This window comes from Kogia breviceps, chromosome 5 (assembly GCF_026419965.1).
Source record: "Kogia breviceps isolate mKogBre1 chromosome 5, mKogBre1 haplotype 1, whole genome shotgun sequence".
Taxonomy (NCBI): domain Eukaryota; kingdom Metazoa; phylum Chordata; class Mammalia; order Artiodactyla; family Physeteridae; genus Kogia; species Kogia breviceps.
Window position 1 is genome coordinate 144,135,674 of NC_081314.1, and position 19,562 is coordinate 144,155,235.

General features: G+C 47.7%; 1 protein-coding gene across 7 annotated transcripts in view; it reads left to right on the plus strand.

Annotated features, from left to right (window-relative positions):
• The first annotated feature begins 3,364 nt into the window (after positions 1-3,364).
• IGSF5 (immunoglobulin superfamily member 5) overlaps positions 3,365-19,562 on the plus strand; it is a 45,174-nt gene continuing 28,976 nt past the window's right edge. For 4 of the 7 annotated variants that reach the window (XM_067035137.1, XM_067035138.1, XM_067035139.1 and 1 more), the window contains exons 1-3: positions 3,387-3,588; positions 7,267-7,342; positions 14,247-14,564. In XM_067035137.1, the coding sequence (XP_066891238.1) occupies positions 7,279-7,342; positions 14,247-14,564 (382 nt within the window). In that variant the 5' untranslated portion in view covers positions 3,387-3,588; positions 7,267-7,278. Of the gene's footprint in view, positions 3,589-7,266; positions 7,343-14,246; positions 14,565-19,562 lie in introns of all 7 variants that reach the window. The other 3 variants (XM_059063977.2, XM_067035142.1, XM_067035140.1) reach the window with 3 other exon arrangements.

Below are 19,562 nucleotides of genomic sequence, written 5' to 3' on the forward strand. Positions count from 1 at the left end.
TAGTCAGTGTTCGGCAGAAACAGAACCAATAGGCTATTTATTTATGTGTTAATTAATTTTGAGAAATTGGCCCATGTGGTTATGGAGGCTGAAGAACCCCATGATCTGCTGTCTGCAGGGCGGAGGCGCAGGAGAGCTGGTGGTGTAGCTCAGTCCAAGTCTGAAGCCCTGAGAACGGAAGGGCTGATGGCCTAAGTTCCACACTGAGTCCAAAGATCTGAGAACCAGGAGTGCCAGTGTCTGAGGGCAGGAGAAGCCCAATGTCCCAGCTGAACAGTCAGGCAGAGAGGAAATGCACCCTCCCTCCACTTCGTGTTCTTTCCAGACACTCAGTAGATTAGATAAGGCCCACTCACACTGGCAAGGAATCTGTTCTACTCAGTCTACTGATTCAAGTGCCAGCCTCTTCTGGAGATGACTTCATAGACACACCCAGAAATAATGTTTAACCAGCTGTGAAGTTGACACATAAAATCTACCATCCCAACCCTAAGGGAGTTTTCAATAGCTCAAAGGCAGCTCAGGTCCTATCAAAGCAGATAACCCCAGAATCTTTTTTGCCCATTTCAAAGTTTTCATCAGTTTTCCTGATGTTTCTTTCTATATTAGAAGATCAAGGTGGACCTCTTGTCTGAACCCTTGCTCTAGACCCTGCCTCCCCCTCTGGGCTCATCCGAGGCGCCCCTGGCCCTCCCCCTTCCTGCCCAATTCACTACTTATATCCTCCCACTCCAATCTGAGCTCAAACCCAGTTTCCTCAGGGAAACTCCCTCCTCACCCCAAGCTTCATCAGAGTTCCTTCAGAGATTTTACTGCGAGAGGAATTACAGTGTGAATATGTTTTATGTAAATTTGAACTTTACAGTTTTAAAGTAGCACAGGCTAAAAATATTAGTAAAATCTCTCTTTATCTTCAAACTTTGAAATAATGCAAATCTCCCAAATTAAAAAAAAAAAAGAAAAAAAAATCCCTCAGGACCACACAGTTTGAGTTGCATTTCCAGTGACTTGTCAGTAGTGTTTCCACGCTTGCCCTGGGGGAACCTCTCAGTAACTGGTAGATAGGAATACCCCGGGGGGCATCGGAGGAGGACCCTGCCTTTGCTGTGGAATCCCCGACCGTGGTTTTGATCATTATGTATGCATAGTTGTTATGGCACTTGTGGGGAATCAGAACATACCACCCGAAAATATGCCACTTTGGCATATGCATTATTTTAAGTTGAAGAGGACTGAGAAACAGCAGACAGCAAACATTCCGCCCTCCACTCTTTTGTACCATGAAGGACAAAGAGATCTTAATACTGGAGACTTTTATCAGAATCAACACAAACAAACCTTATCAACACAACACTTATCTTCCATCAGTCTCACCCATTTACTCACCTTCCCCCAGTTTGCCACCCCAAAAGCCTCAACTCCTTCTCCTTTTCTTGTCACTTCTCTACAAATTTATTTTCTTGTTAGTTACTAGATAAGCCCAAGTCCTGACCGCCCCTTTGAGCTACCACGCAATGAGTTTCCTCTGCATGTATTTGTACTGCGTGTATTAATAAATTCTTGTTAATCTCTTGTTTTTCTCTTGTTAATCTGTCTTTGTCAGTTTAATTGCCAGGGTCCCAGCCACAGACTGAGGAGGGTGAAGTTTGTTTTTCCCCTCCCCTACACGCTCTTTGTTAGGATACCTTAAATTTTTCTAGAAGCTCTAATGATATTCTCCAGTAGTACTGCTGAGGCTGAGGGTAGGGCTGGAAATCTTGGCTGATACTGTGCTCCGAAGGCCAGTCCGCAGAACTGGTGAATGAAATTCTAAATGTCAGGAAGGAATGAAGCCAAAAAGATTTTTAAAAACACATTAGGGCAAATATGAGCTACACTGGCCTTCAATTTTTATTCCTGTGGCTCACTGCCCTGGAATTATTTGAGTTTTGAATTATGTTAGTCCTTCAGGGACACAGCTCCTAAATAAGATGCTATAACCCTGTGTATATCTGTGAGATTATTTGACAGACATATTGACTCTATCTGCTTGTTCACCATTTTTTCTGACCAGCTCGTAGCACCAGAGCCTGGTAGGGAGGGAAAAATACCTTTTCCTCTACCCTCTTAGTTCATTTACTGAGACCTGTGAATTAAACTGACAAAAGAAAGGTGAATAGGAGAAAAAGGTTTATTTTGTGTGCATATGGGAGCCAACAAAGGAAGTAACTGGCTCATTGAATGGTTAAAGACTTACTAATTTAGTAGGAGAAAGGGAGGGGCTGAGAAAAGGTATTTTGGGGGAAGAATACCTATGTTTCTTCCGGACAGACGGGAGTTAAGAAATTTGTGGTAATATTTGTCTATACAGGTATGAGTGGTCTTTCTGTCTTCCTTAGCATCATAAACCCCCTTGAAGAAGGGATTTGGAGTAGGATTTATTTGTGTTCTCCCTTCTGGGCATAGATCCACCCTGGAGAGGAATTTATGGCAGCCTTATTTCCTAGGAGGTCCTGCTTTTAGTCAGAAAACGGAAGCTCTGAGAAAGCTTTTTTTCTTTATTTCCTTTTTTTTTTGGCATCTGTTGACTCTCAAATGTCTTCAGCTTAAAAATAATCTTTATGCCAAAGTGACATATTTTGGGGTGGCATGTTCTGATCCCCTTCAACTGGAAGACACAACATTTACCCTATTTATTCGCTTCAGGGTCTTACCCTAAGTTTATGAGGCATACCTTCTGTTGTCACCTCTTCTGTGCAGTTGCCCTTGATCCTGAGACCCATGACAGGATTAGAATGTGATGGGGGAGACCAGCCAGATACTCAAAAAGAACCGTAAGACAGCAGACAATTCAGTACACTGCTGCTTCAGGATTTGGGGGGATGGTTTTTTCCAGGAATTGTCAGTGCTCTGAAAAGCCAAGTTCCTCAGTTCACTTCCCAGGGGCTGGGAGTGGGGTCTGGGATGCCTGCAGAAAACCTCTTAGCAGTTCTCCTGCAAACGCTCCACAGGAAACTAGACTTGACTTCTAAAGCTGGCCCCATCCCAGAGGACTTCACTCTCAGGACTTTTTTTTCCCCTCTTTCACAAAAGAGCCTGTTCTTGTGGATGTGGAGGAGCCGGGCTGCTAGAAGAAACCCGCTTTGCCAGCTGCGGGCCTGTGCCGGAGCCCAAGGAGCAAGGTTGGCCGGTGGCCGGCCACTTGCACGTCCAAGGGCAGGAGGGGCCCGCCGGCCTCCCGCTGGCCTCCTGCAGGACATAAGAAAGGCTTGGGGCAGGAACGGGGGGGGGGGGGGGGGTGGAGGCCAAGTGCAAGGGCAGCCTTGGCCCTGAGGCAGGGCGTGGTCAGCCTGACCTGACCTGGGGCTGGCTGATGATTAACGCGGAGTCTGCGGCTCCAGGGCCCCAGGCAGGGAGGCCACCAGTGTGTGCCCAGCCCGGCCTGTGACGTGAGCGACTTCCTGCTTACAGGTGAGCGCGGTCCGGATTCTCCGTGGCCGAGAGATTTGTTCCTGCGTTTCTGCGGGGAGAGCTCAGAGGCAGCAGAGGGGCCTTTGGGGACCGCAGTACCTTCGCTGAAGCCCCCACGGGCAGATCCACCTGTCACAGGTGAGACACCGCGTGGGCCTGGTGTGTGGCCAGCGGACTGCCCGCAGGTACCCGCTTCCTCCCGGGGCGCCGGCGCTCAGCCCCAGGCAGGCCGCTTGCTGGTCTGGTGGGGGAAAGTGCTGGACGATCCAACACGTATCTGTTTCCCAAATTCCACAGAGTTAACAATTAAAAGTTCGGGCTGCTCTGCGAGCTTAGGAATTTGAGAGGATTTCTCACCAAGCTTCACAGGGAGCTGTTCTCCGAATGAAAGCCGAGACTCGCTGGAATTTGGAAGGTCTGGATTCAAAGGCTGGAAAATTCCTGGCACTCCCGTTATTCATTGGACAGACTTTAAATGCTATTTATTCTTCCCCAATGAGAGGCCTGATGGAAAGGAAATTGCTCTAAACCTCTGGAAGTTCCAAGACTCCCCAGGTCTGGCAGGCAGGGGGCCAAGGCACCTCCGAATATGGGGGCGCCCAGAGCTGGAGTACTGGGGTGGAGGAGGGGCCCTGGTGCCTTTTGCATGTGCACATAGAGGTTTGTGGAGAGCCCCTTGGGTGCATTTAAATTCCCTCCTGTCCTACTTGTTTTGGGGTTTAGGATTTATGCTGATGCCTAAAAACAGGATGTCTGCAGCCTCTGGATTTTATGATTTCAAGCTTTTTCCAAGAACCCAGACATAGGGGTTTGTGTGTGGGAGTAAATAAGTGAAATGATCGCATCTGGCAATTTTCTTCCTGAGATGACTGGCTTGGTGGGTGCAGACGGGTCTCCTGAGTGTTTCTGCCTTGTCTGGGCAGTAGGAAGTGGTTGTGATTTAAATCTTGTCTTGATGCAATTAAAAAAAATATTGTTATGGGGGTGCAGCTGATTTACAATGTTGTGTTAGTTTCAGGTGTACAGCAAAGTGAGTCTGTTATACATATATCCACTCTTTGTTAGATTCTTTTCCCATGTACAGAGTATTGAGTAGGTTTCCCTGGGCTATACAGCAGGTCCTTATTAGTTATCTATTTTATATATAGTAGTGTGTATATGTCGGTCCCAATCTCCCAATTTATCCCTCCCCCCTGGTAACCGTAAGTTTATTTTCTACATCTGTAACTCTATTTCTGTTTCAATGCAATTTAATAAGATTTAAGATTTTTGAAAGACTTTGCAAATTTTTCAACTAAAAGTAGATAATCCAAGTCTTCTGTAACAAAATGAATGAGAAGTAAAAATCTCAAACTACTCCATAGAGATATGAACTTGCAAATTACCTGGCAAAGACTTCCTTTAATTAAAGCAAACTGTCTCGAGTTCAGTTACAACTTGCTTGGAATCAATGTGGTAACAGTTCCTTCCTGTACACACCCTTCAAAAAATACCGTCCCCTCAAGATCCACGTCTGGGTTCCTGTAGCCCTCGGGGTTTGCCTACATGCCCCGGCCTGGGGGGTTCTGCTGGGCTCTTAGAAATGGAGTCGTCCTGTCACACAGAGAATAAGCGAGTTAAGTAATCTGGTGCTAGGCTGCAGCCTGGCTGACGAGATGATCAGTGACTAGAAGCCTTTCCTAGTGGACCTTAAGCTCATGCTGCAGTTTCAGTAATGCTGGGTCCGCACTTCACGTTTATTGCTTTCAGGAAAATGTGGTGACTTTTAAAACTCGGCAGCTCAATCTCTCCTCCATCCTCTGCCTGAGCCTGGATCTCTAGGTGACTCATAGAGCGCTTGGCTGGTCCACTTGTGTTCATCGAACCTTGAAAATTAGTAAATGATTTATTTGGCGCTTGGTAATATGGGATCTTGGATCCATCTGAGAAGGACATGATTTCAGTTTGGTTTGTGTTCGGCTGCTGGACAGCTTGGTATCAAGGCGTATTTGTAGGGGTTTACTGAGTCTTTTTTAGATGATGTCAGGAGCTGAGTTGCTTGGTGGGAAGGTCCTGCAGCACAGATGCTGGGACCCTTACGTTACGCACACGAGCGGTTATGGTTTACTATACAGGCTGAATTTTGCTTTCCAAAGACATCAGAAAACAGAGATGGAGACCCCACGGTCCTGCTCGTGAGCTGTGAGCACCCGGTGCCGCACCTCCGTGTAAAGTGGGGTCGCGGGCCGGGCATCCCCAGTCCCTCACCCCCCACGCTGTTTGATTCAGCGGCTTGTGTGAGGTGCTTTCAGAGGGAGCAGGCGAGGCAGTTCTTACCTGTGTCCATTTCAGTTACTGTATTTTGGCTTGGGGGTTGTGCTGGCCTGTGTCCTGTTGGAGACGACAATATGAAGCAGCTCATCACAGAATCCCGCGCGGGCTCGCTTAGGGAACCCGCTGCCCCCAGATTTGGGGGGAAGGGATGTATCCCCGCCAGCGGGGCTGTGAAATCCATGTGGAGGCCAAAGCCAAGGTGAAAACTCCCCGCAGCTCGGGTAGCTGTGCTAGGGACGTGTGAAATAAAGAAAGCCCTCCCTGGGCGGAGGAGCCGGTGTTTTTGTAGACAGTTCATGATATGTTCAGTGGGAGATTTAACTTAACGTGTTCTAAGCGCTGCTGGTGGCCGCCCCGGATAGGTCTGTCCCAAGGAGAAGGAAAAATTAAAAAAAATAATGCAGGGATGGACAGTGAGCAAGCGGGTTATCAAAGAACAAAGGGGGCTTCCCTGGTGGCGCAGCGGTCGAGAGTCTGCCTGGCGAGGCGGGGGACGCGGGTTCGTGCCCCGGTCCGGGAGGATCCCACGTGCCGCGGAGCGGCTGGGCCCGTGAGCCGTGGTCGCTGCGCCTGCGCGTCCGGAGCCTGTGCTCCGCAACGGGAGAGGCCACAGCAGTGAGAGGCCCGCGTACCTCAAAAAAAAAAAAAAAAAAAAAAAAGAACAAAGGAAGGGCCGAGAGATGTACATGACAGGATCCCTGGGTGCTACCAAGGGGCCAGGAAGGCCTTACTTGGTCTACCCTGACCTCTCTCCTGTCCCAGCCCCAGAGCCCCCTCTACGGTTCCCCAAACGTGCCAGGCACGGTGCTACCCCAGGGTCTTTGCACCTGCTGTCTTGCCTGGGAAGCTCTTCTGTACATACCCATGTGCTGGTCGCCTCACCGCCTTCCCCGTTCACTGGGCACCTTCTTGGGAGCCTTTCTCTGACCTCTGCATTCGAAGCACCAGCCAGCCCACCAAACACGCATCCCCTCACACACACTGCTCTCTTCTATTTGTCTCTATACCTCTTACGACCTAATAAGCTTATGACCTAGTCCTTCCTTTTGCTGTCTGTCTTCCGTTTTGCTAATGCACGCTTGTTGTGAGTAGGATTTTTTTTCTCAATGATTAAAGCATCCTGATTGACGTGAGTAGCAGTACATGCCCACACTCTGCCCTCTTGGTTAGTGATTCTGTGGTCATGGTATAGCACGTGCTTCCCAAGACTTATCCATGGGCTTGGGAGCAAGATCGTTGAATGCACCGATTCTCAAACGGGAGCGCGTGCAGGAATCGGTACAATGTTTAACTTTGGGCAGATTTCTGAGCTTTGCCGCGCAAAGCTTCTAATCCAGCAGGTCCGGGGTGGGCCCGAGAATTTGCTTTTCTAACGAGTTCCAAGAGAGGCTGGTGCCACTGGCCAGGCTGACTTACGCCTCAGCCTGAAACCCGCGAGCTGGGAGGGCCCCCACGCGCCTCTGACTGGAGACAGGCTGTGACCTGCCTGCTTTGCTTTCCCAGGTGTGGAGGAGCATGCGCGATGCGGGCAGCTGCCGAGGCGTCCTGGCCGCGCTGGCCGTCCTGGCTGGGCTGGCAGGTAGGGACCTCGGAGCTAGCTGGCATGCTCCCGGGCATCCACGTGGAGTGGGCGGAAGGGACTTGGAGGAGGCCCCGGGGGCACGTGGCTGCCAGCAGAATCTGCCTTAGGCTCTTCCTGTTGGGTCCCCTCCACCCCACCTCCTCCACTTCCTGCTGCGTCGGCCTCACTCCGGAAGGGTCCTTCAGGTGCGCAGGAGTCCACCAGTCCTCCTCACCGGGGCCCTTGCCTGGGTACCTTCCCAAGGTCATTGCTCTTGTTGAAGCATCCCATTCCCCCGCCTGGATATTCTCCCCTTCCATTTCTACCTGGTCTTCAGGGAAGACCTGACGTGGGCGTCACCTCCTCCCTGAAGCCTTCCTGACCTTGCAGTTTTCTGGGTGATAGCCCCAGCTCCCATTGTTGACAGAGTGAGGGACCCATTGCCTGTGAGACCTCCTAGTCCTCCCGACAGCTCCTCCTCATCCTGGAACTTTCCCAGAGTATCAGTGGGAGTAGATTCCAGGTGTCCCAGGCCAGGGTCTCTGGATCAGATTCCGCGTTGCAGGAGATGGAGTGTGCAGACCCCCGGGTGGGTAGGGTAACAGGAGTTCGTATGCCACGTTTCTTGTGACTATGTCTTGTCTTGATTTCATGGCTTCCGGTGTGTTTGTCTTGTTTTCCTAGCTAGGTTTTAAAGTCCTCAGGGTCTTCTTACTGCAGGGATTTTAAGGCGCCGTATTGAAGAATAATACACATACAGAAAAGTGCACAAGTCATAAAGGTACAGCTTGATGACATTTTACAAACTGAGCAGCTTTGCGTACCAACGATGCGCCCAAGAACACTTCACACGTGCTTTCTTCAGCCCCTCCCCCTCCCTCAAAGTGATCATTATTCTTTTAGCTGCGTAGATAACTTCTGCTTTCTTTATACTTTACACACCTCTAAACTCTGTTTCAGATGGCTAGATAATAGTTTTTTTTTTCTTTTTTTTAAACTCCATCCACGACAGCTTGAAAAAATAAAACAGAATAAAATAGCGTAGGAATGATCAGAGTGTGTGGTGAGCAGTCAGGACTGTTTTACAAATTTTGGTTTGGGGTGTTGCTCACACGTTAAGCCAAGGGAACCAGGCTGTGGTGTTAACATGTATTTAGGGGCAAAGATGTGCGGAAGCCCGTGCCTTCTAGTACGTGGTGCTAAGTGTTTAGCAGGTGCTCGATATGCATTTGTTTGTAGGGTGGAGAGGAAAACATTTTCCCTGCTTGTGTAGGGAGGGACTCATAGGGTTAGCAAACCAGGTTCAGCACACATTTTAGGAATATGGCTCCAATGTGGCTATCTCAGCCACCGTGGCAAAAATCTCTTCCGGCAGCTTAGCGGGAAACTGATGAACTCTGCGTCTACAATTTTTCCTGAAGTACTGTTTTGAAGGCAGGGATGGCTTGGGTTGAGGTCTGGAGATAGCTATTCCCGGAGGGGAGAGGATTATGGGTAATCCTAGAGCCCCCTGGGGGATGGGGTCCATTGTGAAAGCCTGAACTCCTAGGATGCTTCATCTTGGAAAGTGCCGGGTAGAGACACCGCCAATGGCTTTGAATAGCTGAGGACAACCTCCGCGCGTCCCCAGAGGATTCCTGCCAGGCCTCGCCTGTCCACCTTGCTGCTAGCGTGATGGGTTATTTGTTCACTCGGTGAATATTCACTGGGAGCCTCTTACGTGCCATTTAGGTGCAGGCACTGGGACGAGGAAAACCAGGCACAGTCTCTGCTAACAAAGAGCTTAGACATCAATTGATAGAAAAAGCAATACAAAATCACCACCATGACAATTGCTTCACGGATCCGAAAGCCTGTTATGGATCATTTGACCTGTGCAGGGTGGTCTGGGAAGGCTTCCTGAGGAGGAGACGACTTGGCTGGGAGCTGAGGAGTGAGACTAGTTCTTCAGGCAGTCACTGCCTGTGCAAAGGCCCTGGGGCCAGAAAGAGTTGGTGAGTTGGATAAATTGAAGATGGTCCTGTGGGCAGAGGGTGGAGTTTGGGGCAAAATGAAGTTGGAGAGGACGTTGTTGTGAGACTAAGAAGGGTCTTAAGATATGATAGTGTTAAGGGTGATCTGGTCTGTATCCTAAAGGATGGAAATGCTTTAAACAAAGTCTGGGGTGTTGGGGTGGGAGGTTGGAAAGGGTACCTGGTCACATAGGCATGTTGAGAGGACCTGTCTGGCTGCCACGTGGAGAGCAGTCTTGGGTGATGGCGGTGGCACAGTGGTGATGATGGCACCTCCTGCTGTGGTCAGTGGGACATGGGGGGCAGCTCTGATACACCTCGGGACCCCCTCCCTCACTTGCCAGTTTCCTTCAGATGCTCCCAGCTCCCGATGTGTTTTGACTACCATTTTCTCCGACGGAGCTGTCTTACCCGGGCACTTCCCTTCTGCTGCCCTCTGCTTTATTTCCCTTTCTCCCTTCTGCTTTTAATTGTCTGCTTGTCTGTTCGTTTCCAATGTTAAGTAAGAGACGGGAGCAGGAGAGGCATCTACAGGGGCAGGAGGGAAGCTGGAGGAGAGGAAAGTGGAAGAGTAGAAGGGCGAGCTGGTGCAGACCCTCTGTGCCCCACACGCCAGGGAGACACCTGGCTGCCGCTCCAGGGAGCCGAGAAGAAACAGTTGCAGAAGAATGGTACTTGTGCTTAGGATCTATCTGCAGAGGCCCGGGAGGGGCCACGCAGCTGGCCGGCATGCTACTGTGTGAGTGATTTCAGTTTTGCAACTGTTGCGGCACAATGAGTAGAAGAGAAGCTTCTCAGTCCTGGGTGGCAGCCAGCCATTTACACGATGACTGGTGGAGCAGGATTTGCAAGGCAGGAGGCAAGTGAGGGGGGGGAGGGGCGGGGCTGAAGCCCTGGGTTTGGAATTGGAGGGTGCTGGCATGAATGAGCATCTTGCAAGTGGATCAGCTCCTGCAAGGGAGGACCCGGTGTTGGGTGACCACCGTAGCTGGTGGCCGAGGTGGGTGCGGGGTCACTGGTCGTTCCCATGGCTCTGCCTCTGGTTTGGCCCTTTGCTCTACGAAGTGAAAGGGAGAGCAAAGGGGAAAGCAGACTGTTTGATGAAAGGTCTTATTTACAATTTTCTCATATTTGTCCTGTGTGGGGCAAGTTACACACACCACAGCTGATAGGATGCAGGTGAGGGAGGAGTGAGATTCCAGGGCCTCACGTTACCGGAAATAGAGCTTCTGAGTCACAGGGCAGAGCAGGAGGGGAGTTTACTCATGGTGGTAGCAAGGATCGCAGGCAACGAGATGTCAGGGGAGTTTAGTGATTAGGATTTGATGCCACCTGTTTAATTTAAAGGCCAAGTTCAAAGTGGAAGAGTTTCCATTTGGTCCAGGTCCCTCCCAAGCTCCCGCCTCCCGAGCTGCACAGTAAGGTCTGTACCTGGTGCATTCTTGCTCCCATATGCAGTCTGCAGGGAATTTAAAGACTGGCTTGGAGTGAACAGTGTTTTGGAGTGAATAACCTACCTGGCACCAGGAACTGATGGAACCAGGGTTTCAGATGCTTTGCTTATCCTGCTGGAGGGGCCTGGACGGGGCAGCTGGCCGGGCAAGCCCGGTTCTCACCGCCCCTGCGCTCCCGGCACCCAGACCCGTGGGCTGTGTTCAACCTACTCCCATGGACCCGAGTCCGAGGTGGGAAAGATGTTGTTATCACAGCGTGGAGTATGAGGACACGTCTTGTCTTTTTTTCCTCGGCGTGTAGATTTGGCTGTTTCTTTCCTCTGAGCTTTTTTTTTTTTTTTAAGATGCAATTCAGGGCTCGTGGAAAGAGCCAAGTTGGCACAGAGGCTGTGGCTTCCCTGGGGAATCATTTCTGACTTCCCTTCTTCAGGCTTTTTCCCTTTTTAAAAAAATCCCAGATCAGAGGGATCCTTGGATCAGAAAGATGTACCCAAGGTAAGGGAGAATACCCCATGTGAGCGGTTATTTAGGGTCATACCTTCTCTCTCTTTCTATCATGCCCAGAGGCAAAACAAAGAATAGTGATCATGTTTACCCTGAAACAGGATTAGTCCTAGTTAATTCTGACCTTCCCTCAGTTCTGCCTCTTTGGACCCTGGGATCTCCTAGTTGACCCAGTCCTACGGGCCTCGGGGACGCTGCCTGTACACCCCATTCTCTCCCATTGACCTGGCCCTGCTGTGGGCATTATCCCTGCAGTGCATTCTGGGTACTCAGGTGAGTATCAACGTGTTAATGCGTGTCTGGTGGGGAGGTTCCTTCCCAGAAATCTTACAGGTGGTAATTAGATTCTTTTAGAAGCTGCCTTACAACTTGACCTTATAAGATTGGAAGGAAAGAGGGGCTGCAGTTATTTGGGGGCACCCAGTGTGGATGGGAGCTGCCTGGTGGACCCTCAGGGTTCATATAGCTCCAGAAGGTGATAGAAACATGCAGTCTTTTTTTTTTAAAGATTTTTTTGATGTGGGCCATTTTTAAAGTCTTTATTGAATTTGTTACAATATTACTTCTGTTTTATGTTTTGGTTTTTTGGCCGTGAGGCATGTGGGATCTTAGCTCCCGACCAGGGATTGAACTTGTACCCCCTGCATTGGAAGGTGAAGTCTTAACCACTGGACCGCCAGGGAAGTCCCTGGAACATGTAGTCTTACTGATGGTGGCAGGCGTGGCTGAGAAGAAACCAAGAGTGTGGGCTGTTGGGGGATCTTTTTACTATAAACTCTGAGTGCGATCAGAGGGCAAGGAGTGGGAAAGAGGGAAAATTCAGAGTGGGAAGAGCTGAGTTTGTGTCTCAGCCCCACCACTGTGATCACAAGTCCTGAGACGTTGCTGGTCTTGATTTCCTCAGCATTAAAATGTAAGAGGTAACAGATGAGAACTCTTGGAGATTATCAATTGCTCTGTAAGTTCTACTTTGAATTATTATTACAAACATGGGAACGTCTAGGAAAACTCTGACCACCAATTCACTCTTCTGGGGTGATAAGAAAATCGGTCCTAAATGGCCGAAAGATTCCTTGAGTTCTTCAGGAGCAGGACACACTCCATCTTGAGTGTTTCTGACTGAGTTCCCATGAGCTGGAGAGGTCTTGATGCCCTCCATGGGGAAGGCCAGTTAGAAGCTGTCATTCCAGTTAAAACCAGTGTCAGAGTGCAGCTGGTGAGCAAAAGGTAGAATGTTGTGAGAAGTCTGAAGGAAACATTTTACTTTCCTCTATGATTTTCTTGGTTTGTCTTGTAAGTCACATAGTAGTGACTGCTTACTGAGTGCTTGAGGGTCGTGTTAAGGGCTTTATGTGGATCGTCTCATTTGGTTCTTCAACCTAGTTGCTGTGGTTCTTTTAACCAACCTTGGGTCCACTTGTGCAACATGCAGCCAAGCCGGTCTACTGACATGAGGTTGTGGTGAAGGAAGGTGCAGCGTTTATTCCAAGCACCAAACAAGGAAAACAGGCAGCTAATGCTCAAAAGACCCAGACTGCCTGATAGCTTTCAGGGAAGGGCTTTGAAAGGCAGTGTGAGGGAGTGGGTCACGGGCTTCATGAACAGCTCGTGGACATTCTTCTGGCTGCTTAGTGGGGAGATAACAGGGTAGTATTTCAGGAGTTAACATCCTCAGCCTTCTGGTTCCAACTGGTCTGGAGTCTATGTGCTTGTGGGCAGCATGCACTTAACTTCTTTCACCTGGAGGGGGTTTCAGTATCTGCAAAACAGCTCAAGAATATGGCTCAGGATATTATCTGTGGCCCTGGAGGAGGAGCTAAGTGTCCTTGACTTTGTTTTATGGCTAAACTATTATTATTTTGTCTTGTTTGACTGTTTTCGTTTTTTTTTTTCCTGCGTTTTCTCACTTCTCTGGTTAAATTTGCTATTTGGAACTCAGGGAAGGTCTAAGAGGTTAAAGTTTTTCTACAAACAAGAGGCAGGGGGGATAGGGGAGGGGAGGGTCTGTCTCTGGGAAGGCTCTGTAGCATTCTGCTGGGTTTCAGTACTAGTGTCCCTGTTGTGCAGTGAGCGGAGTGGTCAAGGAGAAGCGTGACAACTTTCCCAGTGAGGCAGGACTCTGGAGTTCACAGTATTATATATGCTCTAGAACTACCTGCCCACCCGCTGGAGTTTTAAACACAACACTAGATGCTCTAAGACTCTCTACGAGGCTGCCAGATGCATCCCCCCAGTGCTGTCATTGAGGGATCCCACTCTCCTGCATCCTTTACCTCCCCACAGGGTTCTTCTTGGGGGAACCCGTATCTCCTACATCCTCCTATGTGTTTTCCCTCTCTGTGTCTCCCCCACGTATCTCTTCTTGTCCTTAGGGAGTGGGGTGTGGCATTAGTGACAGCTCCGTCCTACGGGTGCAGGGGGCATGCGGTGGACCATGATCACGGCAAGCTGGGGTCTCCACCCTCTACGCAAAGAGAAGCTTCTTTCCACTTCCCCCTTTGAGCCTTGGGATCTCCTCTGAGGTGGAAATCACATGTCCTTCCCACTTCACGGGGAGGAAAATTCTCACTTCGTGGTGAGGCTGAAAAACTTGCCTGAAGTCACAGAACTAGGCTAGTGGTGGCTCTCTGGACAGGCTGGGGTCAGATGCTTAAGGTAACATCCCACAGGAGTTGGAGGAGGGACATTGCTCCCTCCAGTCCCAATCCCACTGGGAGTTCCGTGGACTGTGGAGTGGGGAGAGGGCCATGGAAAGGAGGGCATGGGCGTGGCTTGCTGTCCACTGGAAGCTCCTGAGCTACTGGGAGACCTGGTATTGAGACCAGTAGGACACGGAATCTGAGCGACGGGATGGTCACCCGGTGGCCACAACTGGTACACAGAAGCGCTCCATTGTACAGTTGACTTCTGTAGTCATCCCCTCACCACCTTGAAAAATTGGTTGTCTTTTAGCTTGTGGATCCAGCAATGAAATCATAGAGGGTCCCAAGAACGTCACGGCGCTGAAGGGCTCGGAGGCTCGCTTCAACTGCACCATCTCGCAGGGCTGGAAGCTCATCATGTGGGCTCTGAAAGGCACGGTGGTTCTGAGCGTCACACCCACGGAGCCCATCATCACCAACGACCGCTTCACCTCCGCGAGTTACCAAGAGGGCGGTAACTTCATCTCTGAGATGGTAATCCACGACGTACAACTCAGGGATACGGGGCAAGTCAAATGCAGCCTCCAGAACAGTGACCGGGATGGATCCGCCTTTCTTTCTGTCCAAGGTGTGTATGCAGGTGACTCCGGTGGGAGCATTTGGAGTTCACTGGGTTAAATGTCAGGGGGCTGGAAGGGACCTTTTGAAGTTCATGCCGTATATGAGGACATATAGGGTCGAGCTTCAGTTGGTGCTATGCTTAGAATTATTCAGAACTGATGGATATTTTGTTACTTATCACCACGCTCCCTGCCCCTCTCCCTTCTTCCTGGCCTTCCTTCCTTCTTTCATATGTGGACTCGCCTTCAGCTGGTATTGTGCTTAGGACTATTCTGAACTGACTAGTGTTTGTTGTTTTCAGGTGTTTATTTCTCTCCTCCCATCCTCACTGACTGTCTTTCTACTTTCTTTCTTTCTGCTTCTCTCCCTTTACTCTTCCTTTTCCTTCCTTTCCTTTTTCTCTTATTAAGACTATTAAAGACAGCTTTTCTCACTTTTTCATCTGACCAATTTCAGTACTAATAACTTTTCTGGAAGTACATCCCGGAATTCTGGGGCCAGCTGCGGTCACTTGTCTTTGATTTAGAGAGAGAGTTGACGATCATTGCCCTTTTTCTAGTTTTTCGCATACTTGACTGTTTCTTTGCCTGACACCATTTATCAACTTTGAATCATGCTTTAACTTCTTCCTCTTTCCAGCTGAATTTCCCTAATCTATGACTCTTCCTGCCCCGAGTGGTTCTTATAATCAAAGGTGTGTGTTCACTAAGCCCTACCAAGTCTTTTAGAGAAAATAAAAGAGTAAACAAAATTTATAATAATGGATAACTTATTTTTCCTTTTATCATTTATTCATTTTCATCATAGGGCAGTTGTGGGCTCAAAGGTGATTTTCAGGTGCTGAAGATTATGCTACTTAGTGAAAAAAATAAAAGGATACAAGGATTCAGAACATCTTTATCAAAGTTTAATCATTTTGCATTCCTTAAAAATGTAATTATGTACTATTTGTAGATGCGTTGGAGCTTTTAGAGTTCCTGATTTCTATGGCAGCATTTCTTTTAGCAGACTACATTGTGTCTTTGAAAGTTTTTCTTATGCCTGTTTATTAGCTTGTTTAGGAGAAATTTCCAGTGATGTGGTCTATATTCATATTGCTATCAAATCAAATTTGATAATGTTCGGTGGAGTCACACGTCTACCTATTTCTACTTGCATTTTTAAATTTAGTCAAATTGTTATACCTTTACTTTTATGTGTCTTTAATTTTGTGTGGTTTAATTAGGGGCACAATGATATTCTCTAAGTAAGTGATTCTGTGAAGCTACCTGGATTATTGGCTTAGCTTGCATGACCAAATTATTATTCTAATAATTTGTGGTATAAAGGAAAGAACACAGGACAAGGAACCAAAGATATGAGTTCTGGTTTGTTTGTTTTTGCGGTACGCGGGCCATTCACTGTGGTGGCCTCTCCCGTTGCGGAGCACAGGCTCCGGACGCGCAGGCTCAGCGGCCGTGGCTCACGGGCCCAGCGGCTCCGCGGCACGTGGGATCCTCCCGGACCGGGGCTCGAACCCACGTCCCCTGCATCAGCAGGCGGATTCTCAACCACTGCGCCACCAGGGAAGCACTGAATTCTGCTTTTGTTTTCATCAGTTACCTACCTTGGTGACTCCTGAAATGGCTCAATTTCTTTATCTTTAAAGTGAGGATAAGGCTCCCCTGCCCACATCACAGGTTTACTATGAGGATCAGATGGCAAAATGACTGAGGATGGTTTGAAGACTCCAAAGCCCTGGCTGTTTCAAGTTACTGCAAATGAAGCTGGTGGGGCAGAGAGGTCTAGTGGTAAATAGCACCGATGTAGCCTGACTGCCAGGTTCAAGTTCCAGCTTTATCACTGACTAACTGTGTGACCTTGGACATGTTCCTTAATGACCTTGTGTCCTAGTTTGCTCATCATAGGGCAGTTGTGGGATCAAATGAGTAGGTCTGTGTAAAGCCTTTAGAGCAGCACCCGGTTCACAGCAATGCCCATAAAGCCGTTTGCTGTTATTTGTTGCGTTCCCGGTAGGAGCATGCCATTGTGTTAGGCATTTAAGGGGGACTCAAGGTGAATGCAATAAGACACAGTCCTGCTCTCAAGGATCTTACAAGAAGAGTAGATAATGCAAGTGCATGAATAACAGTGGTGCAATGTAGATGCCGGCAAGTGCAATGAGAGGGAGACAAGGTAAGGTTCAAATTGGGAAGGGAGATGAGAGACTTAGTGAAGGCTTCTAGGATGACTCCACGGAGCAGGTGCCATACGAGATGTGCCTTGAAGGTCTGTAGATAACAGGCAAAATGGGGAAGCAAGAGAGGAGGAGGGCCCCCCTGGATCAAGGAAACAGGGTTAAAGGCATGACTTATTATTGCTATGCTTATGGCATATCAGATTCCCAAATCCATGTGGTTTTATAGCATCTTTCCCAAGATGCATCTATGAAGTTGTCTGAAGACCCCTAACATGCATTTTTAAATGTTGGTAGTTACTGTAGCTTTCGGTTTTAACACAGATGGAAGAACAAGAATCTAGGGAGGTTAAAGTCTTCCTTAAGGTCACGTGGAAGGAGCCCGTAGATCGAGACAGAACTCCATCCGTTCACCCCAGTTTGCACTGGGCTGAATGGCACTTTGCTCTTAGAGAAACAAAAGTTCTCTGGGCAACAGGGTCTCCTCGAGGGAAAAGAACCGTGAAAAAAGAGGAAGCATCCAGTTTATTTTGAAAGTGAATTTTCTAAATTCTGTTTTTTTCCTTCCCATGTATCCACGAGAGAAAGAAAGAGAACTTACTTAACTCCGTGCTGAGTCATCCAAAATCTACATGAACATTCTAGCCGTCACCCTGTGTAAAGTTCTCCTTATGCCACTGGATGACCTTTGTGAAAGCCAGTGGGAGAAGGTGCATCTCACAAATACTGAAAAAGGAAATGCTTCAGGTTGCTGTATTTCTGCCCATACACCAAGTAATCACACACCAAACTCTAGACCTCTTGTGCTTTGAAGGCCACTAAGACTTGAGTTCAAGATCAACTGTTACTAACTGAAGCAGTACCATCCCCCTACCCCCAGTTTCTGTCATCTTAAACCTCTCCATCAATGAAACAATGAATGAGCTAAAAAGAATAAACACAAGATCCTGTAGTCGGAAGGGACAAATCTGTTCCCTTCTCACTGCTGCGTTTACAGGAATCCTTGAAATAGCTAAGGTGCTTTACTTGCTCCAAGACATTATTCAGGAAAGGAATAACTGGATATTAACATTTCAGAGTAAGAAGAGTTTTCAGAGCTGATCCAGCTCAGTCTAGTCTGGAAACTCCCAGGCAACCCCTAGATTCTTTCAGGGTGGTCTCTGTGGTCATGACTGTTTCCATGGTAATAACTAAGATTTTAGTTGCCTTTCTCACTCACTGTCGTGAGTGCACGGGAGTTTTCCCACTGTACATTGGGCAGGTCTGCATAACTCAGTGGACCAGCATTTTCCAAATGACTGATGTATAATGATACAAAATCACGCGAGGGTAAAAGATCCACTCAAAGTGCCAACTAGAGCAATGGATGCTAATGTAACAGCATGAAAGTTCCTTAATACGGTTTCAGTTTCCACAGTGTAACTAACCTTTAGGCAACCACTACTTGTCAAGTTTTGGCGTATCAGTAGTATCAAAGAATATCCATGATTCTCTGAAAAGCTTCCTCACCATTCCAACCATATATCCGTGTGAGGTCAGATTTTCTTCGTATACTCCAAAGAAGGCAATATATCGCAACAGAATGAAGGCAGAAGCAGATATGAGAATCCATCCAGATGTTAAAGAGATTTGCATAAATAGAAAACATGTCATCTAATTTATTTTGGGTTAAAAATAAAGAAATTTTTCATAAAAATATGTTAATCCATATTAACAGGTAATAGGTTATTCATGTTATTTTAAAACAAATGTTAGAAAAAAAATAAGCAAATATTTAATTCTTATTTCAAATATGGAAAATATTGATAGAACCCACATAAATCAAAGGTCTTTGGAGTCCCCAGTGGTGTTTAAGAGTATAGAAGTTACTGAAACCAAAATGTTTGAAGACCACTGATCTTGTTACATCATCTTGTTCACCAGGTAGTAAACAGAGAGCCCGAACATTTCAGTGACTCACCCAAGGTGATGGTAATTCTGTGGGAAAGCCAAGATCGAGAACAGATCTTTTGATTCTTACTCCAGTGTTCTTTCCATTATGTTACATGGCAGGGACTTTTAGGGTATTTTAATCTGAATGTTTCACTGTCTGTATAGTTCACTAACGCTGTGTTTTTACCGGGGCCAGTCCTCAGGTTATTTTAGGAATATTAGCAAAAATACAAGTGCTATTTTCAGATGGGTCATTTACAGTATGAACCCTGGCATATGCAAGCGTGTCTTTACTAAAAACCTTAAAATCATTGACCTAAGAAATATATTCTGATACAGAATTTAAGGTAGTTATTTCTATAATTAGATGAGATTTTTATTTAATTTGTACTTACAAAAATATTTTAAGGCAATATCATAGGAAATTATCCTTAAAAATGTGACTCAAAAATAAAATGAATCTGACTGACCAAAGGCCAGGAGAGGCTTGCTTCCCGTGAAACTCTGAGATGTGCTCTCCTTACAATGAAAAGAACGTAAGGGTTGTTTCCCTTTTCGCTTTGGCCCCTAGGGCAGCCCAGGGCAAGTTTGCAGCTCCACTGCAGAGGTTGCGTAGCCCTCCACGGTGGGCACACACGCCCTCTCTTTCCCATGTAGTTGATATATTCCCTTGGATCCTGATTTTTATTTATTCATTTTTTCTCTGGAATCTATGTTTTCTCGTGAGCCACCTCCCCTTCTTCTGTGAACCTGACAGGTATAAATTAAACGCACAGATCAAACCTGAGTTAAGGTTTCCAGGTACAGACACAGTCAATTCGCGCTTGGGAAGATAGTGTGCTCATGCCATGTGATCTGCAGGAAAATTTTAAAAATATCTATGACCGAGAAGCACGA